We start from the raw sequence: 27730 nt of genomic DNA, 5'->3' as shown, positions 1-27730 counted from the left end.
GAATTTCGAAAAATCCGTTCTTGGCTGACCTCTACTCTGGGAAACGAATATGCATACCAAATTTCAAGACCATAGGAGCAATATTTGAAAAATTTAATATTTTTAGGTTAACACCCCCGCAACCCCCCTTGCAGGTCGAATTTCGAAAAATCCGTTCTTAGCTGACCTGGACTCGGGGAAAGGAATATGCATACCAAATTTCAAGTCTCTAGGTCTTATAGTTTCAGAGATCTCGTGTTATGTCAGTGTATATTTAATTTTTTTAGGTTAACACCCCCGCAACCCTGCTTGTAGGTCGAATTTCGAAAAATCCGTTCTTAGCTGACCTGGACTCGGGGAAAGGAATATGCATACCAAATTTCAAGTCTCTAGGTCTTATAGTTTCAGAGATCTCGTGTTATGTCAGTGGATAGACGCAACTCTCCTATATATATATAGATGTTAGAAAGTATTGAATAACAATCAGAGTAAAACTCTTTTAAAAATAAATCCTAAATATGATTAATTCGATCGATGTTGTAACTAAAGATTTCAAGTTACTACTGATCAAGAAACAAAATGTTTTTTGCTGAATGCCAAATTAGCTTCAAGAAAATTTTTAAGTGTTACAATCAATCATAAAAACTGAACATGTTTGCTTAAATCAAGAAGATAGATACTTTAATTTTTATTGGTAAACGAACCATATGTGCTTATCTACCTATGGACATCGAATGCTGGTCCTGTAAGAGCATAACTCGTATATAATAGCTACCTTCCCCTTCCGATAACCAAATATTGTCATAACAAGATATATCCAAAAGGCGCAACTGACATTAACTTCGAAGTTCGTGGATTTACTGCATATAAGTACCTAACTACAACCACCACAATATGGTATTTATTTGGATCATATCCTTTAGTAACAGGGGGCTCGGTGTTAGACAGATTATTACTATCTCCAAGCTGTTATAAATGGTAATTCGTTAGATGTAATTGATAACCAAGCTTACTTATAAGATTGATGTAGGTGACTGTGAATAAACCAAATCGGAATAATAAAGGACAATCTCGAAAAGAAAACCTGTTGAATAAAGTTTTATTAATATAAATACTTGCTGATTTACATAACTTCTACTTCTGCTGAGGCGAAGCATTTCGATATGGATGTCAGAATGATACAAACAAATTTTTTATTGATGCAGCATTCTTTACTGATAGTATCATCAAGATGTAGCACCTATTGAATATGCTAGAAAAATATGCAGGGGAAGAAACTAATAGTGGACGTCAAAAAAAAAAGCAAATTGACAGTATTTGGAAAAATTAACAGCATTTTTTAATTATGATGGACTGATTATGAAAAAAGACATAACTTTAATGGATCTCGGTGTCAATTTTATGGTATCAGAGAAGTTTAAATCAGTCGCTGAAAAAATCGTTTCTACTCTTGATGCCACGAGTTGACCTAAATAATACGTTGACTACAAATATTTTTAAAAGAATTTTAGATTGTTAGGTATGAATCTCCGATGTACTAAATGAGAAATTCCTCAAGAAATACCTATTCATTGTACTACAAATCCCTCATTCTCATAGTAAAGAAAACGACAACTAGTATTAAGGTAGTACCTCCACGAAAAACATATTTCAAGAAACTTATGGAATTTTTTTTATCAAAACCCGAGTAAAAACAGAATTCTGCCGCACCATCGCCGCAACACCGCTGCACGGCTTTTTAAGCACCGCACCACCGCTGCACTACAGCTGTGACAATTTTGGTTATTTTACAAGTGCCGTATCACCACCGCACCACCGCCGTGACAAGTAAAGAATTTATCTATTCGCCGCACTACCGCCGCACCAGCGCCGTGACAAGTAAATAAATTTCTATTCGCCGCACCACCGCTGCACCACCGCCGCACCACAGCTGTGACGCGCCCGGGTAAAAATAAAATTATTAATTTTTACGAAAAAATAATAAATTTCGTTCGACCGCCGCACCACCGCTGCACCACCGCTGAACCATACCGCTGTTTGATGGTATATACATTGAAATAATATATTCGTTGATCATTCAAATAGCTTAACTAAATTTTTTAAGTTAAGTATGGCTTGCAGTGCAGTTGGCAATGTTCGAGACTTCCATGCAGACGATCCAGGTTCGAATCCCATCACAGTTCAATTTTTAAAATTCTTTCAGAGTATTTCAATAGGCGTACCGCTTCTGTGCAACCCGAGGACGAAATTAAAAATCTACATCAACAATACGATTAAAAAAATCAATAATTTCGCGGTGCTTTGGCCTGTTTTAAAAAAAATTTTTTTTTTTAATATTAGGCATTCGATTAAAAGGAGGTTGATCAATAGGTCTTACATAAAGATTTCTAGTCGCATTATTTATTAATTAATTATTGCGTGATAAATTAATTATGATACCATTTTTTGTGAAATTGTAGGTATGATTTAGCATTGGTGCGGCGGTGGTGCAGCGGTAGTGCGGCGATGCTAGGGGGAGTAAATTTTTAGCGTGCAGCGTAATAGTCCGCCAAACGGCGGTCGTGCAGCGGTGGTGCGGCGGTATGGTGCGGCGGTGGTGCAGCGGTGGTGCGGCGGTCGAACGAAATTTATTATTTTTCCGTAAAAAATAATAATTTCATTTTTACTCGGGAAGATAAATATATTAATAATTCACCACCAAAATTTCAGATCAATTCACTGCACCGTTTTTGAGTAATTAATTTTTGAAATTGCATCTTTTACGTATAGAGGTATAGAGAGATGGTAAAGTTAGTATGAAATCTTCCGTACCACTCAAGTGATGCAAATAGATTTCATACTAACTTTACCATCTATCTATACCTCTACGTTTAAAAGATGCGATTTCGAAAATTAATTACTCAAAAACGGTGCGGTGAATTGATCTGAAATTTTGGTAGTGAATTATTAATATATTTATCTTTCGATAAAAAAAAATTCCATAAGTTTCTTGAAATATGATTTTCGTGGAGATACTACCTTAAACTTGCCGTACTACTTTAAAATTGCCGTGGAATGAAAAGTTGCCGTGGATCACATGGAACAGCCTCTGACTCTTATTAATCTGATTTGTAGAAACATCGATACTGTTGATAATAGGTTTGAGATGTTGGAATATTAAGAGGACTTAAACACAATAATAAAGTCTACTTATGCTATGAGATAAAATACAAGCAAATATGTGGTATGAGAGACGAAGATGACGAATCATAAAATCTGCAAGTTGGGAAAATATCTTTCGTTAGACAACGTATTTTTCCGTTGAAAAAAATTGAATAATCAAGAGACATTGAGTCTATAAAAAATAAGTTTTTAATTTAACATTGTTAAAGGCATTATTACATCATGATTTGCTTCTTGTTACAATGTGAGCGATGAAACTATGCACTTTTCGATTTTGCAAATTTCTTTAAAGGTATTAATGTCGATACTGCAAAAGATAGAATTTTCAACGCATAAAAAGGTAAAATAACGAGAAAAAAGATTAAAAACAAAAAAAAGCTCAATTTCTCACAAATTGGGAAATTTTTGTAACATCGTGAGTAACTTCTTAAATTTCTTAAACGAGCTAATTTTCGGAGGAAGTTTTTGATACCTACCTGAGTTGAAATCTTAGGAATTTATTAAACCTACATAAACTTTAAAATCGTAAATTTGACTTCAATAGCTATATAGGCTTGAAATAAACTCATTAGGACTTCAGAAGATTTAATTAAATTTACTTAGACTTAAAACTCGAAACTAACTTTTCTGACGAATGAAGGGATCGAAGTAAGCTTAGAAACTCTTCAATTAACGTTGCATTATTGTTCAAAGTCAATAATCTACTCAGAAAATTGATTTTTATTGAAGATTTGAAGTAAAAAAGTTTTTTTTTGTTACCACTGATATTTATTTTTCCGAGTCTTTTTCTAATTACCAATTTTATGTTATTATTCTTCTAAATCACTGTTAAAGGGTATATCATTATATGCTTATACTTACAGATATGCTTTACTTACAGATAAATTTTTATATAGGCGTGTGTAATAATACTTTTTTTTTTTATTGAAACTACTTCGTTTACGGGTTATTGCTTCATATAATAGATATGAAAGTGTGACCATCACTGACTTGCTTTTACCTACCTCCACATTGACAATGTTAGCTTGCATTCCTGGTTCACTTATATCAGTTAAATGATTTATGATTTTTGAGTATAGCATGAAAGAATAATATGTATCAGAACTCTTAAATAATATTCTTCTAGTGCATCTGAATACATCAGAAAAATAAGTGTGAATGATTTTGACATTTTTTAATTTGCTTTTAGATTCGTTTCTTTTTGTTGGATTTGATTACTTTACTATCGATTGATATCGACGGAATTATGATTGCCAATTTAGATAGATAATTGAGAAATAGAAAAAGAAAATAAATTCAAAAAAATAGTTGAAATAAAAAGGAAAATAACATTTATATGTCCGTAAGGCAAAAGTTGAAAGAGGATTACAAGTGCTCTTTCAACGTCTGAAAGACTAAAGAGAATCTGCAAGAGTCCAAAGAGAATCCCCTTGATCTTATCTTTTAGCGAAAAAGCTGTAAATCTGAGAAATACTCAACGCATAGAAATAACATATTAAAATCTTAGTCGAAAAAAAATCGGAAACATTTAAATTCATTTAAATTTAAAACAAACTTATGTTATATGATAACTATAACGAATAATGGAAAATGGATTATAAGTTATACAAAATAGGTTCGAAACAGTTTTAGAAAACAAAATAAAATAACTTATTGTTCATACATAATATGGATGCAATTCCATTGTGCTATTCTGTAAGCTTATTGTTCTCAGTCTCTCAGAAAATATTAGCACGGCATAATAGCCTAGAAGAATATTAATATAACTATATAGGGGAGGGGGGGGGGCAAAATGGGGTCGGGGTGGCAAAATGGGGTACCCCCAAAATTTCGTAAGAAAATTTTTTTTTTCCAAAAAGCTCTTTCAGCTTCCTAAAATATATTTTAACGTCATTTCCTACAATTTAAAAGAAAAAAAAATTTTTTAATTAAAAAAACAAAAAAAAATTTTTTTTTCTAACTTTTCTTACAGTAATTTTTATCGTCATTGTGCATCGTAATAAATTTTTTTTCACATCTACAATTACTTTTTCTAAATTCTCGCTTTACAAATAAATGATTGAAAAAAAAAAAAATCGGGGAGTCATTGGTTCCATGCCAGTTTTCGAAAATCAAGTTCTAATCTGATCTTCACATTTTTAAGGTCCTAGGAACTAGTTCTTAATATTCCTACGAGGATATCTGTCGGCGTGTGTGTATGTGAGTGTAAACCTCTAATGTGTCGAAGAAAAATCTTACACAGAAAGAAAAATTTCTTGACTGGAGAACAAAATTCTTGGCTCAAGAAAATTTTCAAGTGCCTGAAGGAAGACTGAAATTGTGTTGCCCGAAATAAAAATTTTTCTTGAAATTCTATTCTTGGTGGAAGTAATTTTTTCTTAATTCAAATTATCATAAATACTTGATGCAATAAATTTTTACATTTGATCAAGATTTTTAGATACTTTAGGGAAGCAGTGCCACCTACTTCAGCTGAGAAAAAAATTTTCTCACCTTGAGAAAATTTTTCTCTTGAATATTTGATACCCATTTTATATTATTTTAGCGTGCAATTATACATATTGAATGCAAAAAAATGATTCAACATTATTTGATCTTCCTATTTGATATGTTAATCAATAAAAATATTAATGAAAATTTACTTCTATCTTTATATTTAATTTTTTGGAGCAAGAGGCTGAATTTTCTCAAAACAAGAAGATTTTCTTGATTTAAATAAATTTTCTTGGATCAAGATACATATTTCTTAAAACAAGAGAGTTAATTTTGTTGGAATGAGTGAAATTTCTTGTGTCAAAAAGAAAATTTTTTTTTCGCTCAAGGAAATAATTAGGAAGAAAAATATTTTCTTGGCTCAAGTGAACCTTTTTTTCTGTGTAAACTAACCATTCTAAAAGAATGTCTTTTTCAAAAAACTTCGAAATTTATTCTCGGATAATTTTTGATGTCATAATTTAACTATCAATGCTCAGAAAACTGTGTCAGAGGCCGCCAATTTCTTCAAAATCATTTGGTGCGCTTGTAAGATATTTCAATTTAATTTAATTTAAAAAGTAAGATCTTCAGGCCTACAAGATCATTCAACTTGAAAAAATTTTCCTGAATCCCTAAACCAAGAAAGAGAGTGCAAAAAAATTACGAATGTTTTTTTTTCGTGCTATTGCTTGGAATTGCGTGAGAACTATGTCTAAAAAATTTTTCACCGGGAGATCCAAAAATTAGAATCTTCTCAAGGGAACTCTTTTTTTATCTTGATATTATTTTTACTCAAGCGAAACCCGTCAAAAATTACTACAAAATTAAAAAATTTTTTTTGCTACCTCAATTTTTGTTAGGAGTATATTGCGTCAACTATAACAATGTTTCTTTTTTGGGTGATTTGTTCATCTCTCTGGGTTCTTTCGTAGACTTATCGATAAGAAAATGTTATTTTTTTAACGACATTTCATTTTCGGATAATGAAATTTTTTTTTCACTTTCTCAGGGGGTACCCCATTTTGCCCGCAAAAAAAAATAATTTTTTTTCTACGGCAACTTGAAATTTGATTATTTTCCTTCAATTACGACTGAAAACGAGAAAAATCAGCATATTTAAGTCCTTAAAATCATAACGGTTTCTTAAGTACCCCATTTTGCCCCCCCCCTCCCTATATAATAGTCAATACTTAAAAACTAAGAATTATCATTTTGAGGAACGACTATAGGAGATACAAAAATAAAATTGAGCTCTTTGATGCGTATATTAGACTGTGCAAAACGAAAAGGATTAAAACAAGGTTATTTTAGAGAACTGTCGTTGTAATCCAATTGAAATACCTTAAGAATTTCAAATTGACCTCAAACAAGATAATTTGAAGCTTAATTTGAAAATAAGGTTAATAGATTCGCCGAAAAACTGAAAAAGCCATCATTTCTTATACACAAAAATCAAATTAACTTGATTCAAGAGAATAACTCTTGAACACAGAAAATTATTTTGAATCAAGATGAAAAATTCTTGAATTAAATCAAATCTACTCAAGCCAGGAAAAATTTTTCAGTTCCAGAATCTTCATGCTTGAATTAAATCAGGACGATGAAGCTTTTTAAAATGTTAATATGTTTTTTTTTGGTTCAATGTGATTTAGAAAAAAAAATAGTCGATTTTTTTGAAATATTCTTACATATAATATATATTTAAGAGACATAAAAAGTAAGTAATTCCAAAATAAAATGAAATTCGTAAAATCGACATGTCTATTTAGACTAGATCGTTTCATTTTAAGTATAATAGTAAATAAATCAAAAAGAGTTAATGACTTTAGATCGACTATCATATACTAAAATTTTTAACTCGATAGATATTGATCTACAATATTAAAATGAGACATCTGTACATTTAACAAATTAAATTATCAGTAAAAAGTAGAAAAAACTTATTTCAAATTCTTTATTTACAACTATCTTGGCTATAAAATTCAATTGATATAAAAATATAAATCGACTTTGATGATTTAAAGATTATGACGTAAGTAATTTAGTATATTAGGCAATCTTGCGGCGATATATCATAATTTTTAAATTGCACGCATGCATCCTACTTTTTATCTAGAATTTTTTTCAATATAAACCAATTGTAAATTACAAAGAGTAATAATGATTTCAATTAGAAATGAGTAGTGATATAATCAAGATAAAGAGAACATAGAATGATGAATAAGGAAAAAAAAAGTTATATGAGAGGTCATGAGTATAAAAATTGCTATACGATCGATTGACATCGCGATTGACCGCATTCCATTCTGAAACACCAGAATCATACTTTGAACAACATTCCGAACTATTTTATACAATCAAGCTATAAATACCATTAGAGTCAAAATATTTTGTGAATGCATGCATTTTAATCCATTCCATTAAACATTTATTATATCAAATAAATTTAAAGAATGTGCAGCATTTAGGACACACTAAAATAATTTTAAATGTTAATATTTAAAAGAGTAAAAAAGATTTTTGAATTATTAATGCCAGCAAATATTATTTCATGTTGAAATGATAAATTCACCGAGAGAAATAAAAGCTTCTACGATTTTTTTATGCTGATTATTACGGTGTATACCAAACAGTTTACTTGTTGATTTATATAAACGATTATACTATTATATGTATAGTTACATTTATCATATAAGATCGTAACACAATTATCTTTATACGTTTCTGATGTTTTTCATGTTAATAAAGTATTCTTTAATAATAAGGTCGTAACACAATAAAAATTACTATAAAAGTTACTATATAAAGTTACTATAATAAAAGTTACTATTTCTTTTTTTTTTTTTTTTCCAGAAAAGACGTATTGAAAATTTTTTTGTTGTTGTTTATTTACTTTTCTGAATTCTTCGAGTGTTACGGGGAAAAAATCTTTTGACAATTCTCAAAAATTCGAAGTTATAAGATTATTATTTTGAATTTTCGAAAAGTTATGTTTACACGTAAATATGTATGCATATATGTGTCTAATTAAATTCATACATTTTCAAAAATATACTTTTTAAAGACTAATTTGAAAGTTTGCAGTCCTTTAATGTTGAAGGACTAATTTGCGTAAGAGTTCAAAAAGTTATGTTGAATAACAATAGAACAGTAAAAATAAATGAAGTCTTTCAAAAAATTCTTAATTATTTGTATTTTTTACGAATTCATTATGCATACGTTATTTTACTATGAACAGTCAGGTATGATATTAATTTTTGAGGTTTTGTTTCACTTCTTTGTAAATATCAATTCAATTAGTTTAGAAAAATGACAATTTCTGTTTTTTTTTTCTTTTTTAGTAACGGCAACTTTCTAGCAATTGTAATTCAGAAATAAATCTGAAAATTTAATTTTTTAAATTTTTAACAAATAACAAAAATAAATCATCAAAAAATTTGACGTTGTTAAATTAGTAGTTTCAGCTTATCATGAAAGTTGAATAAAAAAAACCATACTTCCAAATACTTACGTCTTCTGAAATAACAAAAATAATAACATAAGTGTATCAGGTAACATAAAAAAATTCCATAAGATTTATTGTGAACAGAATTCATTCGTCGTAGCACATTGTATCTTATACATAGCATATAACATATATAAACTTTCAAAGAAACAGAATTTTTCGATTTTATTTGACAAAAGACGATGGATTACAGCAGAATATTTCACTAGTCGCTTCATGAAGCCGATTTTGAAGTTTAAAATTTTCTAAAGCAAGTTCAGTTCTTGCCTTTGTTGTGAGGAAATTAAATTTCACACTAAAAATATTAAATCGAATTTGTTTATAAAAATTTAAACCAACTTCTTCATAGTCGTTTCAATTTCCGAATTATATTTCGAAAAGTAGATAAAGGTTTTCTAAAATTCTATTATGAGCTATTTACAGCCCCTAAAATTTTTAATAAAAAGTTTTGCCAATTTTGGAATGCAATCATCATTACTTCCGTTATCATAGCTTGCATAAAATTGAAAATAAAAATTATATTTTTTGTTAATGCTGCGGTTAATATATTTAACGTCGACAAAAAAGTTATGCAGTGCAAGTGAAATCCGAGAACTCGCGGTCTCTACGAGTGGACTTTGTTCTTTTGAGGTTTAAGCTCACGAGTTGCTTAGCTAGCAAAGTATAGGAGAAAAAAATAAAAAAACAAAAATTTTAGTCAGTCCTCGATTACCCAGCTAGGGTAAACTTCTAGGTTAGAAAACCACTGTTAACGCGATTTTCAAGTAAGCTTGACTTTTAAAATTATTTTCTTCTCTCTTTATATTTTATACTGTAAGCACACTCAATTCCTACTTTTTATTTAATTATTTTGTTTATGAATTTCTTCTTTATAACAAATAATAGTTATTAATATTTAACCTACATTTATCAGGGTGTGCAAAAAAATATTTTCTATTTTCGAGTTTCCGATGAAAATATGTTAATTTAACATGTTTCAAAAGTCCTACCTAAAGATGAGCTCGATAAAAAAACTTCTAGAAGTCAATAAAGATATAAAAAAATTTCGGAAATCGTTAAAAATTGAATATTTTTTTTTATTTTTAATATTTTTTCTCGTCATTCTCAAAATTTTTTCAACTTTCAAAGAAGTCGGATGAATATTTGTTAATTAAAATAGGTAGTAATAATTGTTTTTCTGACTTTTATAAATGTGCTTTATTTATATTCTTTACTTTGTCAACTTGATAGAAAATAATTGTAAGTTCGTTGATATTCATCATCGGAAGACACTCAAAAACATTTTAAGTTTAAAAAATTTTCAGCAAGCCCTAAAAAATTTATGAACCGCCCTAGTAGAAATGATCAAGTTTTTACTCGATTAAATCTAGTATCTGGCTAGCGATCATGTCTAGTATAATATCCAGTAACTGTCTAGTTACTAGCCAGTTTTACTAGACATCAAATAAAACATGGTGACACTTGTAGATTTTGAGGTTATTTAAAATTAACTATGGATAAGTTTGTTACAATTCAAAATAATAATAATAATATTCAAAAACAGTGTAAATAATTAAAAAAAAAATTGAGTATTTCAATATAAAAATAATTTGTAATATATTTAAAAAAATGGATGAAATTTAAAAAATTGACATAATAACCGAATTGCGGTTGTGGGCAATCAAAACAAATACTCCAGACTGTCATCTAGATGAATTATTAAAAATTTTACGAGGAGTTCTTCCAAATTTGCCAATACGTGCAAAAACACTTTTAAAAATAACTGTTATTTTTATTTTTTTATATTATTAATGTTTTTAGTTTTATATTTAAGAATATAATATAATAAATTAATAACTTATTTCATAGTTCTTAATACTTTTATAAATGAAACTTTTATATACCAGTTAAATGTTAAATTCATGAATAAATTTTATAATTATTTCGTTTATTAATTATTACTATTTTTATTATTAATATTATTACTCTTTTGAATTGTAACACACTTATCCATAGTTAATTTTAAATAACCTCAAAATCTACGTGTCACCATGTTTTATTTGATGTCTAGTAAAACTGGCTAGTAACTAGACAGTTATTGGATATTATACTAGCCAGTTCCTAGCTTAAGTCTAGTTAAACTAGCCAGTTACTGGCCAGATAGTTGATTACATTTCTACTAGGGCGATTGTTGAAAAAGTCTCTTAAAATATGATGAATGATAAAATAACATATTTTCTAAGAAAGTCAAAAAAAGATGAATAGTCACAATTTTACGCTACTCTAATAATCATATTAAAAAGATATTATGATATTATTATCACTCGTGTAAGTTTAAATCATTTAATTATTGAAGATCGTGCACTCGCCCAGAATTCCTTTCGCGCATGGCTGCTCCCGTATGACTTAGTAATACTATAGCTATCGCATACCACTATTGTTCATCATTTCAAAATTATAAGTATAGATTACATCTATTAGATTTAAACTTCTATTAATCACAAATTAAAAAAAAATATAATCATACATTTTATTAATAATATTATTTATTGCGTAAAAAAAAAATTTTAATTAAAATAAACTCACCAATCGTACAAAAGATGACTAAGAACGCGGTTATCCTAAACACCTCCATTGTAAACAATATATTGAGTTGCTTTATTTACTATCCTGTTATTCCTGTGATTGTATATTTATTTAATGAACGTATTCGATTTATCGATTAGATTGTTATCGATAACTTTGTTATATCTTCACTTTCTCGTAAATTAAAGAGAGGACGTGATACTGAATTAATTGTTCCAGCTCACATTATATTTTAAAAATAAAGGAGACACTGCGAGCCCAAATGTGGCACACTACACCACGATACACTAATATAACAAACTTTCATAATTACTGGCCGATGGTGCAATTAAGACTGCTGTGAACAACTGAGTTTGTGTACTACACATGACAACACACTGCTGAAACTCGTCTCACTATTATCGTCTTTTCGTGATCAGCTATAAAGATGAGACAACCTATTATCCATTAGACCGATTTAATCGTACTCTTGATCCAGTTCTACTTTATGGTGTCATTCTATTAAAGAAAAAAAAATAAATAAATGAAATAATAATAAAATAAAAAATTATTGGGGGGAAAAAGTCGATATCTGGCCATATATATCAGATCTCATCATATATGATTCAACTATATCTAATCAGATATGACCATTCAATCATGCTATCATCATACACGGAAATATGCTTATGTGCAAATCATATATGGATGATAATAAATGTCAACGTCTTAGCTACCATTTTTTCGAAATTTTGTCGCTATTGCATGGAAAAAAATTTTCTTTAAAAATTACCGCTAAATTCACTATAATTGTTGGACATAATGCAGTTATTAATTTATTACCATTTTTGAAATAAACATTAAACTACATAAAACTTATAGAAAACCTAATAAAATTTACGGTAGACCACGATAATATTTAAAGAAATTTTCTTTGAGTGTGTAATTGCATTCAGAAATGTTTATTTAATGATTAATGAATATACGTCGTTAAAAAATTTTTTTCCAGTTGTAATTAAAACTTTTCGAGAAAAAATGTTTTTGATCTACGTAGATCTGCGTCACTTTTTTGATATATGGAGATATAGTGCGATCAATGTCCTCATGTATATTTAATTAGATACATAACTTAATCAAAAACAAATTTACAGGTTACTCTGAGCATAAGATGTAGAGATCACCATAAATCTGAGTAGATGTACGCGCATAATAAGGATTTTGATCTTCTCATATCTCTCTACATTTACAACGATAAAAAAAATTTTTTTTCTCGAAATTATTTCTTATTGGCGTCTAAGTATGATTCACGTACGATGATAGAAAATTAATATATAATCATAACCAGATATGGATGTTTTGTGTTTTACTGTTAAGAAGGCCTTATAATTATTACATTACGCAAAATTTCGACTTTTGGACTCTCCCTCCCGCTTTTCGCATATTTCTCCCAATCTTTTTAACACGTACTCAGAGTGGAAAATAAAACTTAATTTTGATTTAAAATTTAAGTCAAAACCCTATTAATTTTTAGTTACTTAACTAAAAAAAGGTATAATGAAATCAATATTACATAGTTTTCTTTCAGAGTTTTTTGAGATAAAAATATCATAATTGAATTAGAATTAAATTAGTTTTAGTATTGAATTTTGAACTATAACATGAATTGTTAAATTAATTTGGTGATATTACAGTCTGAGATCACGAAAAGATATATACAACTCTTATGCAGCTGAAAGAATAAGAACTTATTCTATTCTGTAAACATTTTCTTATTCTTTTATTAGTTAAATTTTAGTCAAAGGTAAGATAAATAGACGTCTACTATGTTTCAACTTGATTATCAGTTGTTTGTTTAAGACAAAATGAGTCAAGTTTAAGGCAAGTAATTAAATTAAGTTAGAAAAAGTCAACGTTATATCAAATTCAAGACAATTCAGTAACTTAAGTAAAAAAAATTAGAAAAACGGTTCACCCTAAAGGCCATCCCTGCAACTTCCCGCTAATTTCACACCTGGGCGCTTAAAATTGTACTTATGACATTTTTGAGCTCAAAATATAATTTATATGATATTTTGAGCTCGCTGAGTTCAAAGAGATAATATTTCTATGCATTTGAGCTCTCCCAGCTCAAAAGTCTGATAGAAGTTTCATAGAACACTATTTTTGGAATTTTCAAACCGCAATAATTTTTGAATGGATTAACCGATTTTCACGCGGTCGGCGGCATTCGACGCAGTTTTATCATCTTCATAAGTAATTTTCAGGTTTCAATTGATCAAACCGAAAATTTCGGAATAATACCGAAAAAACACTTTTCGGTTTTCTTTCGTTCACGACATCTTTCGAACGAAGAAGAATATATGGCCAGGCTTTCGCCTACCTCCGAAGAGGCCGTTTCCTTGGCTCAAAAGAGCTATACACGCACGTATATCTGTCCTACCCTCACGTAGGAAATACACAGCCAAGTTTGCGGGCAAGGAAAAACCCTGCCCTCAAGCATTTACGCTATCATAGGACAGATGTGAATTGAGTTGAATTTAATGTCAATCTGTCCTCGTAGTCATTTAACTGTATCAACCCATTCAACGACTGCGTTAGCCTGATCGGTAATATAATGACAACCCGACCAGTTTTAGCGGGAAATTAAAAATTTAAATTCTAAAGTAGAATCGTCGGCAAGTCGACGACTTCAAAAGAAACTAAGAAAAATCAAGTAAAAGCCAAGTTTTATTTTCGACCCAGGCCGTCACATTTGATATCACCTTCTTTCCCTTATAGCCGTGACGTTATATGTGAGCGGCCCCTAATCCACCTGTAGTGGATTAATATTTACATTCCAATAAAAATGATTTACTTTACTTTTACGAATGAGTCGGATTTCCTGAGTGACTTAGTTAGAATTCAAAGATAAGAATATAATTATGAATTATGACAATCTCTTGTTTTACATTTTATTCATTACTTTGAATAAAATTTTTAAGACACGACATTCAAGAGATATTGACATGTCTTATCGAGCGCGCTATGTTCCACTATATAAAATACCTGGACGTTTCACTTCTATATGCAGATATGCTTTAAATATTTTATCGAGTGTTTTGCGTAAAGATAACTCACTTAATTTAATTAATCTAGATATATTATTGATAAAAATAAAAAAAATTTTTCTCTTTTTCATGTGAGTCGAAATTAAATTTAATTCATTGAAAGAAATTGATGACAGAGTCAGGTTAAAGAGCAGAGTATAATTCAGGTCTTTGTTTATTTACGTTAAAAATGGGTCGAGAGCCTTTCGCATGAATCTGCAGTGGAGTCTCGTGCTCACTCAGATGCCAAGTATATTTTTAGTACAGTTCTAGTTTATTTCAATCGCCCGCGTGTTTCCGATCAGCATCACAAAGGTGAGGCTAAGGTCGCAGAAAAAGTGGGTAACACCGCGAAACTCTTTGAAATTTATTCGGTTGTGACATTTTTAATTATTTTTTTAATGTCTGAGAGAAAAAATATAACTGAAAAACATTACGTTATCATAATGGTGACAAATAAATGTGGAGTTAAATTATTCGTTGCTCTTAAATACTAATAAATTGATTAAATTTTTTAAGTTCCTGAAACAACATATATTTATGATTATATAGGTAGATAAGGTATCACATATAGTCATGTTTGATCATATTAGAAAATTGGACCTATATTATCTGATGTGGTCATGCGTTATCATATACAATCATGTGTTGTCTTATACCATGGTAATTTATTCAAGAATTTGATGTCATGCATGACATCAAATTTTTGAATAAATTAACTATATTATTTATAATTATTATACAAATAATAATTACGAAGATTTACATGTAATTATATAGAAAATCTCGACTGGTCACCTGTCCAAGTATGAACCACCCACTATGCTACTTAACTTCAGTGATCCCAACGAACCTTGAATAACCCGTCCACTGTTGCTGATTTTTGCAAAATAAAAAATTTTTCGTCAAATTCAATACAAAAATTTGTAAAGATGACTTTTTAAAGTTTCCGCAAAGAAAATTTAAAATTTTAAAAAATAGGAGAGTTATTGATTTTACCCCGTTTTTCGAAAATCGAGTTTTCATCGGATATCAACGTTTTGGGGTTCTAGGAAGCTTTCCAACAATTTTTACGATGTGTGTGTGTGTGTTTTTTTTTTTTGGGGGGAGGGGAATCCTTTTTACGGATTCTAGGCATAGCTGTTAGCCTGGATATGTGGCGACTCGACGCAGCGTCATACTAAAACTCGACGCTGACGCCCCTACCCACTAAACCCTAAACCCCTTTCTCTTCTATCCTCTGATCCCCCATGGTACCGCCGTAAGGAATTTCTTCGCGGGGGGAGGAATAAGCTGCCGCTCTTCCTTCTGGTGGCTAAGATGTTATTTCTTCCTTCTAGATTCGGTCTTTCGCTCTTTTCCTCTCAATGGATCGCAACTCGGTAAGCACTTTTGTAGCAAAAATGCTTGTGGCGTTCCAGGCAGCTTCTGACGACAACATTGCCTCTACTATTGACTCTGGTTGGGTTCTCTTCTTTAGAATCTTCTCTAACTCATTGCGCTGTTGGTTGAAACGTGGACACACAAAGAAGACATGCTCCGCATCTTCATTGACCCCTGGACAGGACGGGCACTCTGGGGTATCATCGTGCTTAAAGCGGTGGAGATACTTCCGGTAACATCCGTGTCCTGATAACATCTGCGTTAAATAATAGTTGATCTCACCGTGACTCCGGTTGAACCACACATCAACCCGAGGTTTGAGACGGTACGTCCACCGACTCTTATCTGAAGCATTCCACTCTTGTTGCCATCTTGCGATGCTGTGTTGCCGTTCTTCGCTTCTAAGTTCTTCAGGGCTCAGTGTGGTTGACCTTTTTCGTTGATATAGGTTCCGTCTTTCCTCAGCTAGGACTCTGAGAGGCAGAGTACCGGAAATAACACACACTGCTTCCTCTGATATTGTGCGAAAAGCGCTAGCTACTCGTAGGGCACTCAGTCGATATACTGGTCCAACCTTTCTCAATGATTCTTGCGTTTTTAATGCGTCGGCCCAAATGGATATTCCGTAAGTGAGCACCGATGTGACTACTGATGACAGTAATAGCCTCCTGCTCTGCTTTGGGCCTCCGACGTTCGGCATCAGTCGTGCGAGACTGGCCCGCACTACTGACGCTTTGGCACTGACATGCTCCACTTGCTGCTTGAAGTTGAGTTGGGCATCAAGCAACACTCCCAAATATCGTATATAAGGTTGTGATGTGATTTCTTGTTCGCCGATTTTTAGCTTAATGGTCTCTACCACTTTTCTGCTGGTAATAAGCACTGCCTCAGTCTTGTGTTGCGCCAGTTGCAGGTTCACTGCGTCCATCCACCGGTTAACGCGCTCAAAAGTGAGATCGAACATATGGTTTATCTCGTCAAGGTGTTTGGCAACAATCACTACGGCTACGTCATCTGCATATGCTACGAGTTTGACGTTTCTTGGCAGAGTTAGTCTTAATAGACCGTCATACATAATATTCCACAGGAGCGGGCCTAGGACTGAACCTTGTGGTACACCTCCAGTAATTGTGTGTGTGTGTGTGTGTGTGTGTGTGTGTGTGTGTGTGTGTAACTCTATCCTAACTTTTGAACGGCTTGATCGATTTCATAACGGTTGGCACCATTAAAAAGGGCTCAACCAACGTTAGATTTTGAATACAATTTGGACCGATTCGAACCGGTAGATTTTGAGAAATCTCAAAAAAAGCTGGAAAAAATTTTTTTTCAATAGTGGTTTTTTTGAAATAACTTTTAAACGGCTTTACCGATCAGTTCCAAAAACTAATCAGCTTTTAACATAAAATAACCACGTCGATCACCGCCAAGCCGGTCAAAATCGGTTGATTTGTTCGTGAGTTATCGTTGTCGAAATAAAACCGAAAAAAATGTTTTTTTGGAATTACTTCGAAATTCTTCGTTCGATCAATTTAAACTTAAAGATTTTTAATGCGACCTAAAAAACTACGTCGAATGCCGCCAACTGCGTGAAAATCGGTTCATTCATTCAAAAGTTATTGCGGTTTGAAAATTAAAAAAATAGTGTTTTTCAAAATGACACGAAAGTAATATTTTTGAGCTCGAAGAGCTCAAAAACGTAATAAGTGCAATTTTGAGCGCCCAAGTATGGAATTAGCGGGAAGTTGCTGGGGTGGCCTTTAGGGTCAACCGTTTTCCTAATTTTTATTTATTCATTTAATACACTAACGCCAATCGGCTATTTATATTATTATGATTATTTCAATTAATGAATGATGTAAAGATCGATGGTTTTTTAAATTAATAGATTTTAGCAAATTAAGCCATGAATCCCGATCCGAAATTCTTGAAGAATTACTAAATTTTTATTATTACTTCTTCACCATGACAATTTTATCGGTATGAGGTCTCATACCATCAGAGAAAATTCAGGTGAAATTTAACAATTAAAATTCAGAGAAAGATTTTTTTACTCAGTGTAACTTTTTTCAGTAACTGAAAAAATAATTCGGACAGCCCAGACCAGGACTTGAACCTGGATCTTTTGGTTACTCGCCAAATGCTCTACCAGTTAAGCTATCCGAGACACTGTCCGTAACTATCATTCAGTTACCTATTAAGCTACACTGAGTAATTCTTTATTACGACTTTGATATATTTTTATTACTTTGACCATATTGGCCAAGGTTTTTAATAAGTTCAATTAATGAATGATGTGAAGATCGGTGGTTTTTTAAATTCATAGATCTTAGCAAATTAAGCCATGAATCTCGATCCGAAATTCTTGAAGAATTACTAAATTTTTATTATTACTTCTTCACCATAACAATTTTATCAGTATGAGGTCTCATACCATCAGAGAAAATTCAGGTGAAATTTAACAATTAAAATAGTTACGGACAGTGTCTCGGATAGCTTAACTGGTAGAGCATTTGGCGCGTAACCAGAAGATCCAGGTTCGAGTCTTGGTCTGGGCTATCCGAATTATTTTTTCAGTTACTGGAAAAAGTTACACTGAGTAAAAAAATCTTTCTCTGAATTTTAATTGTTAAATTTCACCTGAATTTTCTGATGGTATGAGACCTCATACCGATAAAATTGTTATGGTGAAGAAGTAATAATAAAAATTTAGTAATTCTTCAAGAATTTCGGATCGGGATTCATGGCTTAATTTGCTAAAATCTATGAATTTAAAAAACCACCGATCTTCACATCATTCATTAATTGAACTTATTAAAAACCTTGGCCAATATGGACTTCAAGCTCTGGACAATCAAGAGGAAATTCGGAGTCAAAGTAATAAAAATATATCAAAGTCGTAATAAAGAATTACTCAGTGTAGCTTAATAGGTAACTGAATGATAGTTACGGATAGTGTCTCGGATAGCTTAACTGGTAGAGCGTTTGGCGCGTAACCAAAAGATCCAGGTTCAAGTCCTGGTCTGGGCTGTCCGAATTATTTTTTTGTTATACTTGCTCCAGAAGTTCAACTTCTGATCGCTGGGTGGCGTCCGTAAAGGGACTCTTTTCTAGAGACTCTACCATACCATCTTTTTTTCACGGCTTAGGCCGTGAAGTTTTACCCCCTTCTTTTTTTTACGAACTTTTCGTGTACACCCAGACGAAATTGAGAGAGATTGTAAAAAAAAAAGTCACATTCTAGCGTACCGACCGATAATTTTTAGTCAATGTTAAACTTAGTTACTATTGAGTGGCGCTAATTATTTGTCTGATGGCAGTTTATTACGAAGCGGACCTAATGTTATTAAAATAACAACAACGCCATAATTAAATACTAATAAAAAGTTATTTACATTTTCTGGACGTGAGCAAGATTTTAAAATTAATAAAAAGATAATTAATATAAAATTAATTTTTTTTGCCCTTGTGAAACTTCATACAATTTTAATATGTCATTATTTGCCTCTTATCCCTCAAAAGTTAAACTTATGGAGCGATAATAACAAAAAATATTGTATGTCATTCGGCCGTTTAGTGGCGATTTTGACGACTTTTTTTCGATATTTGCTTTAATGTTTGTGACGCGAATGTTCGAAAACGAGCGTAAATTTTCGTTAAAATTGCGCCCGTTTCGGATCTTCCCGCCACAAAACTTATGCTCATATCGAAATATCGTCGCTGTCAGAAAACCGCCACTTCACGGCCTTATGACATAAATATCTATTTCAGTTACTGAAAAAAGTTACACTGAGTAAAAAAATCTTTCTCTGAATTTTAATTGTTGAATTTCACCTGAATTTTCTCTGATGGTATGAGACCTCATACCGATAAAATTGTTATGGTGAAGAAGTAATAATGAAAATTTAGTAATTCTTCAAGAATTTCGGATCGGTATTCATGGATTAATTTGCTAAAATCAATTAATTATGATTATTGTTAATTTAATATACTGATATTATTGTTGATATAATACGTTATAAGTAGATTTCATATAAATCTAACTAATGCATTGGATCTCATGACGGAATTTTTAAAAAATTTTGCTATATATCGCCTCCGCTCGTTAAGCGGATTCATAAAATATGTATGGTTCAAAAGTTTATATGTATAATGATATTATTGTTGATATAATACGTTATAAGTAGATTTCATATAAATCTAACTATTGCATTGGATCTCATGACGGAATTTTTAAAAAATTTTGCTATATATCGCCTCCGCTCGTTAAGCGGATTCATAAAATATGTATGGTTCAAAAGTTTATATGTATTAGGGTGTGCCGAAAAAATCAACTAATTTTTTTTTTCAAAAAGTTCTTGAAATTTCGTTAGAAGATACCAAAATAAAAATGCAGTCAAAATTTGAACCCTTAATATCAATATTTAGAGGTCACGAACTGAATTTTTCGATTTATCATTTAATTAACATGGAAAAACATTTCTAGAAAGTTTGGATTTTTATTTCTCTTGATTGAACCAACTCCATCGAATGAACAATCAATATTCTTACAGGAAATTGAACGCTGAATAAAAAAGGTCTCTTATCATTTTTCGATAAATTCAATCCTCCGAAAGTTATTCAAGGTTGAAGTTAAGCTTTCTGAAAATTTGTGGATTATTTCACTTTTACGGTGAATTTATTACACCGGCACACAAAAAAAAAAATTTGTTTGTAATTTTGACCGAACCCACCTATCAACATGTTTTTCACCCCACTAAATCCAAATTTGGAGTCCGTTTGGCCCGGTCACCGTATAGATTTGAGTAAAATTCAAAAAAACCAAAAAAAGGCAAACAGTTGCAGTCACAGCGATGAAAAAATTTTTGTGGATCCGGATCAAGTATGATTATTATGTAATACAATCACTGAATCTGAATCTAAACGTTAATTAGCCCGTTGAGCCGTTAAAATTTGAAAAAGATTGCGAAAAACCAAAAAAAATTTCAATAAATCATGAAAAATCAAAATTATCGATGTAAAGAATTTTTTGGATTCAGATTGAGTATGAATTTGAATCTTAAGTTTTTTTTATACCAGTAACGTGTCAAAATTTTAAAAAATCGGGAAAATTGCAGTTATAAATATGAGAAATAATCTATTAAACACGATTGTTAATGACTTGGGCGTATTTTCAAGGATTGAATATGATCTTAGAATTAAAAAATTGACAAAGTCTTAAAATTTCTAGAAAATAGCATGTAAGGAGAAGGTACAAAACTATATTTTCGAATTTCAGACAGTCGTTCGTTTGTATCGAACTCTTTTATCTTCAAATGACCTACGCAGTGAGTTCCTTTTACGTTTTCTGTATTCTTCTGGTACTTCTTTTATTAGTATCCAGCAAAAATCTGTCAGTGGTCGATGTGAGAATCCATGTAGTAGTTTGAGGTTCATTAAGCGACTTAAATTTTTGTAATTTGTCACCAATTCTTCTACTAACGTCCTGTAGTTTTCGCTTTTTTTATTTCCTAAAAAGTTTTGAAACACATTTTTGAAACTAACCTAAGCTGCTCTCTCCGCTTCGTTCATTTTTCCTATAAAAATCTTGCATCCTGAAATAGAGTTCGAATTTTGGGTTCATTAAAAATTCCTTACCAGGGCACCTCCTACTGAAAAGTATACTACTACAAGAAGTAATTCCCATTCGTAATAAGACGAGCTAATTAACGATTTGATTCAGATTCAGTGAATTGAAATATATGAAAATCATACTTGATCCGGTTCCACAAAAATTTTTTCATCGCTGTGACCAATTGTTTGCCTTTTTTTAGGTTTTTTTAATTTGACTCAAATCTAGACAGTGACCGGGCCTAATGGACTCCAATTTGGTCCGGTCAAAAGTACAAACAAATTTTTTTTTGTGTGCCGGTGTAATAAATTTACCGTAAAAGTTAAATAATCGACAAATTTGCAATAAGCTTAACTTCAACCTTGAATAACTTTCGGAGAATTGAATTTATCAAAAAATGATAAGAGACCTTTTTTATTCAGCGTTCAATTTCCTGTAAGAATATTGATTGTTCGTTCGATGGAGTTGGTTCAATTAAGAGAAATAAAAATCCAAACTTTCTATAAATTTTTTTTCGTGTTAATTAAATGAAAATTCGAAAAATTCAGTTCATGACCTTTAAATATTGATATTAAGGGTTCAAATTTTGATTAAATTTTTATTTTGGTATCTTCTAACGAAATTTCAAGAACTTTTTGAAAAAAAAAAAATTAGTTGATTTTTTTGGCACACCCTAATATATATCAATGTAGATGATTAACAAACATTTTATTTGGAAAGTTTTTAGATTAAATAAAACTAAAATTTCTTGAATTCAACAAACATAAAGATTATTCTCGGTTAAAAATAAAAAAAAAATGAACATATTATCTGAAAACTAACAATGATTAATAACAATCAAATTAAATTGTTTTTATTGCGTACATTTTTTCTAAATGATTCATTAATGAAATAAAGTTGATCTATTTTACACACGTCACTGTCAAACTGTATCTTAGTACAGTACAACCTGGTTGTAAGTTACATCGGATGATCTCTACTCACTCTTATGGCAGTTATATCGATATATGAAATATTTTATGTAAGTAGAAGAGAGAAAGAAATATAACTAAGTTGTACTGTACCATCAATTGTAAATAATCAGCGTAAACAAAACATAGTAACAAATGATTAATGTCAGTAGGGGTAACGAAAGAATTTTTTGCTCCCGCTGTTACAAAGAGCGAATGTACAGCTTTACTAATGCACGTATCTTTAACTTTCTGCCTCGAAATAGGTACAAAAGATGCGTACTTTTTGACCGAGGTATAAAGAAAAATTCTTGAGTTAAGAAATAGTGTATCTTGCAGGCTATCCCTGGAACTTCCCATTATATTCGAACTATAAACACTCAAAAAATTCGTTGTACGAAATTTTGAGCTATTCTAGCTCATCAATAAAACTTTTACACATTTTTTAAAAGAATCTGTTGATCTGAAGATCTGATGGGAATTCAATTTTTGGAAATTACTGATTATAATAGCAAAAAGTTAAAAAAATTTTAATGTCATGAGTGTATTAATTTCGTTTCCTAGGACACTTTTTTAACTTCCCGCTACGAAAATCGAAGATTTTCAAAAATCGGGAAGTTATTGTTTTCACCCCGTTTTGCAAAAACCGAGTTTTCATCAGATCTCGACGTTTGAAGGTCACAGGAAGCTTCCCTGACTATCCCCGCGAGGTTGTCACGGTGTCTGTATGTGTGTGTGTGTGTGTGTGTGTGTGTGTGTGTGTGTGTGTGTGTGTGTGTGTGTGTGTGTGTGTGTGTGTGTGTGTGTGTGTGTGTGTGTGAAAGTATGTGAACCGCTTATAACTTTTGAACGGCTTGACCGACTTCATCGTGGTTGGTGCCATTCGAAAGGGCTTGACCAAACTTAGATTTTGAAAACTATTTGGACCGATTCAAATCAATAGATTTTGAGAAATCTTAAAAAAACTGAAAAAAAAATTTTTTTCAAATGTGGTTTTTTTGGAATAACTTTTAAACGGCTTGATGGTTCAATTCCAAAAACTAATCAGCTCTTAACCTCAAAAAACCACGTCGATCGCCACCAGTCCGGTCAAAATCGGTTGATTCGTTCGAGAGATATCGTGAACGAAAGAAAACCGAAAAAAGTGTTATTTCGGAATAACTCCAAAATTCCTAGCGCGATCAATTCAAAATTTGAGATTCTTTATGAGGCTTGAAAAACTGCGTTGAATGCTGCCAACTGCGTGAAAATCGGTTTATTCATTCAAAAGTTATTGCGGTTTAAAAATTCAAAAAATAGTGTCATAAAATCCCTATCAGACTTTTGAGTTCGAAGAGCTCAAAAGCATAGGAAAGCAATCTCTTTGAGCTTGGAGAGCTCAAAATAACCCATAAATTGTATATTTTGAGCTCGAAGAGCTCAAAAACGTTATTGGTGCAATTTTAAGCGCCTAAGTATGGAATTAGCGGGAAGTTGCAGGGATGGCCTTCAGGGTCAACCGTTTTTCTAATTTTTTTTTTCTTTTTCTAGTAGGTATAAATATAATTTCCTGTGATAGTAAAGAAGGATGAAAGATATACTTATGTGTAGATATAATAAATTTCGTGCTGAAATAACTATACTTGAGAATAATAAAAGTTTTTAATTAGCCTATCAATTAAGTGTTTATTAAATAATAATTTATGTCAGTTTGTTTTAACAAAAAATTTTTAACAATAAATTGAACCAGATAAATTAAAATGACTGTAAAGAATATTCGATTCACATTACGATCATTAAATTATGTCGAATACTCACAAAAATAATTGAGTCGATTCCGAGAAACTTTTGACAATTGGCGTGAATAAAGTGTTTATTTTATGGTTACAAACCATTTATTTTAAAAATTGAGGTTTATTAAATACACATAAATTTCGTTTTTATGTATTAGATGAATTTTTGTATTAGTTTACATTTTTTTTTGAAAATAAAAAAATTGATTACTCAGCAGTTATCGATTTGTTGATAAACACTTATATTTAATGATGATAACGATAATGTTTAGACTATTATAATTCATTAAATTTATGTTCAGTTTTATGCCAGCATCGTACACGGAAAAATATAAAAATAATCTTAAAATCGCTGGTAAAAATTGACAGTCTTTCCTGTTTTTCACGTTTAAACGTTAAGTAGATAGTTTATTCGGAAATCGACTATACGCATTTATACTTGTCAAAGAATACATATTTACTAAGCGATTGAAAAACCGGCACCATGAGTAAATGAATGAGTCGCGAATATGTCAATAAAGTCAATATTCGAAAAAAAAGGATAAAAATATTTTTCAACTCTCTCTTCGTTGGAAATTACTATACTACAGAACCTGTAAAAATAATACATCAAAAAATTCAATTTTATTCGATAAACGAGAAGAATATTTCAAAACTTAAAAAAAGATTTTAAAATATTGCTAAAGCGATAATTAATAATCACAAACTCAATTTCATTTTTGTCATATGAAGGTTCCTGATAGAAGAAATTGTATTTAGAAAACATCTTAAGATTTAAATGAAATCTAATTATTGTTGATTGTAAATAGTTATTAAATCAAAATTGTATGTACGAAAAAAAAATTATTTGATTCAAGAGAAATATTTCACTTGAAATTCCATTTTATTTTTTTCAAAGTATTTAGTTTTATTAATTCAAGAAATTAACTTATCAACTTTTTGAATTTAAACTTTTGGATTAAGTAGCAGAAATTTACCATTCAAAAATTTTACTGCCCAGTGAAACTTCTTACTATTTTAAAATACTACTTTAAAATACAACTTCATCCAAGAATTTTTGTCTCCAGGATTAAGACTAGTTTCAATAATCCGTTTAAAACTAAAAATATCGGATTCTACCTAATTATTGTAACATTAAAAAAAAGTCTTATATATGTTTCAGAATATGTTAAAGTAAAAATTTAGTTTTTTTAAGGATTTTTGTTTCCCTTATTTTAAATATAGGAACTATTTTTGATCCAAGAATGTAAAGTTCTTAGAGGCAAACAAAATTGAATAAAGTGACAATAAAGTGAAATTCAAGACAATTTCTGAAGCAAGAAAATCGCTTGTCTTTAATATAAGTTTGTAGTTCTAACGATGAATATAATTTTTCTTAAATCAGAATAGTTTTTTTATAAGCGTGCAAATTCAATTTACACTGCATTAAGAATAATTAACAATCAATAAATTATAATAAGCTATCTAAGAGGATTTAAATTCCATATCGGAATCACGATCATGACTCATCATCAGTTACCACACTGAAACATTTCTAATAACGAAAATATTGAATTTCAAACTTATAACTAACTAACCACAATCAAATAGCTTAACTTTTCGATAATTTTCTATGCCATTTCATGAATAATATTGAAGATTATAATAATAATTATTATTATTAAAAATAACAATTTTTACAAAAAAAAAACAATAAGTAGAGAATAAGAGAGTAGACAAGTTACCTTAGCAATCGAGTCACTTGCTGACATCATTTCTCATATTATATTAGCCTACGTAAATATTTGCGCATGAGCCTAAGTGACTTGTATACAATGCCTTGACTGCAAACAAAAGAAAACTAAAAAAAAAAAAAATTTCTTATCGAATTCATAAAAAAATAACAATCTTTGCTGATTATCATTTTAAATGACTTTACATTAGGAAAAAAAAATTGATTAACAACCATGCAAAATGTCGGGGAGAAAAATCTTGAATAAAATGTAATGACGCAATTTTTAGCTCGTAAACTTGAGTGTCGACATTCGATTGACTCTCATTCTTCACTTTCATTCATTGTATTATCACTGAAATATTTCTTCTGCGGAACCAGAAATTCCCACTGGTCGTGGATGCTTTATCATCGTGGATACTGTTAGAGATAGAACGATAAGAGAGTTTTCTGGCAATTCTCATGGGATCTTACGATTGCTATTTAAAGTTAAAAATATGCGTTCATTTATTACGTAATTCAAATTAAACTCAATATCTTAAAACTTAAGTCGATAAAATGAAAAAAAAAGCCGACTCGAATACTTAACTATATGTATTTTATTGAATTTACGGTGGAGTTTACACAATATCAACAGTTATAAAAGACGATTTACATAATAAAATACATGGCCATATGGAAACAGTTCATCGATCGTACCACAAACCAATTTTGAATACATTTAAAATATATCAAAAGACATCATTATATTAAATATGACTTCATAAAAATGTAAAATCTACCTGTACTAAATAGAATGTTATTCAGAATATTGATGAATTAATTAACATACACAGAAAGAATGGTTCACTTGAACCAAGAAAATATTTTTCTTGCTAATTATTTTCTTGGACGAAAAAAAATTTTTTTTTTGACACAAGAAATTTCACTTATTCCAACAAAATTAATTCTCTTGGTTCAAAAAATTAAGTTCTTAACAGAAGTAAATTTTCTTGTCTTGAGAAAATTTTTCTCTTGCTCCAAAAAATTAAATATCTCGATAATAAATTTTCATTAATATTTTTATTGACGAATATGTCAAATGGGAAGATCAAATAATATTGAACTATTTTCTTTCATTCAATATGTATAATTGCGTGCTAAAATAATCTAAAATGGGTATCAAATATTCAAGAGAAAAATTTTCTCAAGGTGAGAAAATTTTTTTCTCAGCTGAAATAGGTGACGATGCTTCCCTAAAGTATCTAAAAATCTTGATCCAATATAAACTTTATTGTATCAAGTATTTATGATAATTTGAATTAAGAAAAATTACTTCCACCAAGAATAGAATTTCAAGAAAAATTTTTACTTCGGCCAAGACAACTTCGGTCTTCCTTCGGGCACCCGAAAATATACTTGAGCCAAGAATTTTATTCTCCAGTCAAGAAATCTTTTTTTCTGTGTACACAGACTGACAGTAAAAAAATTAAAATGAAAAAAAAAAAGCACTACAGCACCAAAAAAATAAATAAAACTTGATGTAAGCAAATAATTTATAATACACTGTAAAAAA

The 27730-nt window shown here is 30.5% G+C and overlaps 2 protein-coding genes and 2 non-coding genes across 4 annotated transcripts in view; 2 read left to right on the top strand and 2 right to left on the bottom strand.

The window, feature by feature from the left end:
* LOC123259742 overlaps positions 1-27730 on the top strand; it is a 418255-nt gene that overhangs the window by 60221 nt on the left and 330304 nt on the right. The window lies entirely within an intron of this gene.
* Positions 11841-27730, bottom strand: part of LOC123259748 (insulin-like growth factor-binding protein 7) — a 227441-nt gene continuing 211551 nt past the window's right edge. The window contains exon 5 of the mRNA XM_044720426.1: positions 11841-12184. Within this exon, the coding sequence (XP_044576361.1) occupies positions 12180-12184 (5 nt within the window). The 3' untranslated portion in view covers positions 11841-12179. The remainder of the gene's footprint in view (positions 12185-27730) is intronic.
* Trnat-agu lies at positions 18227-18299 on the bottom strand. The gene has a single exon. It is a non-coding gene; the product is annotated as a tRNA-Thr (tRNA).
* On the top strand, positions 19089-19161 carry Trnat-cgu. The gene has a single exon. It is a non-coding gene; the product is annotated as a tRNA-Thr (tRNA).

This window comes from Cotesia glomerata, linkage group LG2, assembly GCF_020080835.1.
Source record: "Cotesia glomerata isolate CgM1 linkage group LG2, MPM_Cglom_v2.3, whole genome shotgun sequence".
Classification (NCBI taxonomy): domain Eukaryota; kingdom Metazoa; phylum Arthropoda; class Insecta; order Hymenoptera; family Braconidae; genus Cotesia; species Cotesia glomerata.
This window is presented reverse-complemented; position numbering and strand designations above follow the sequence as displayed.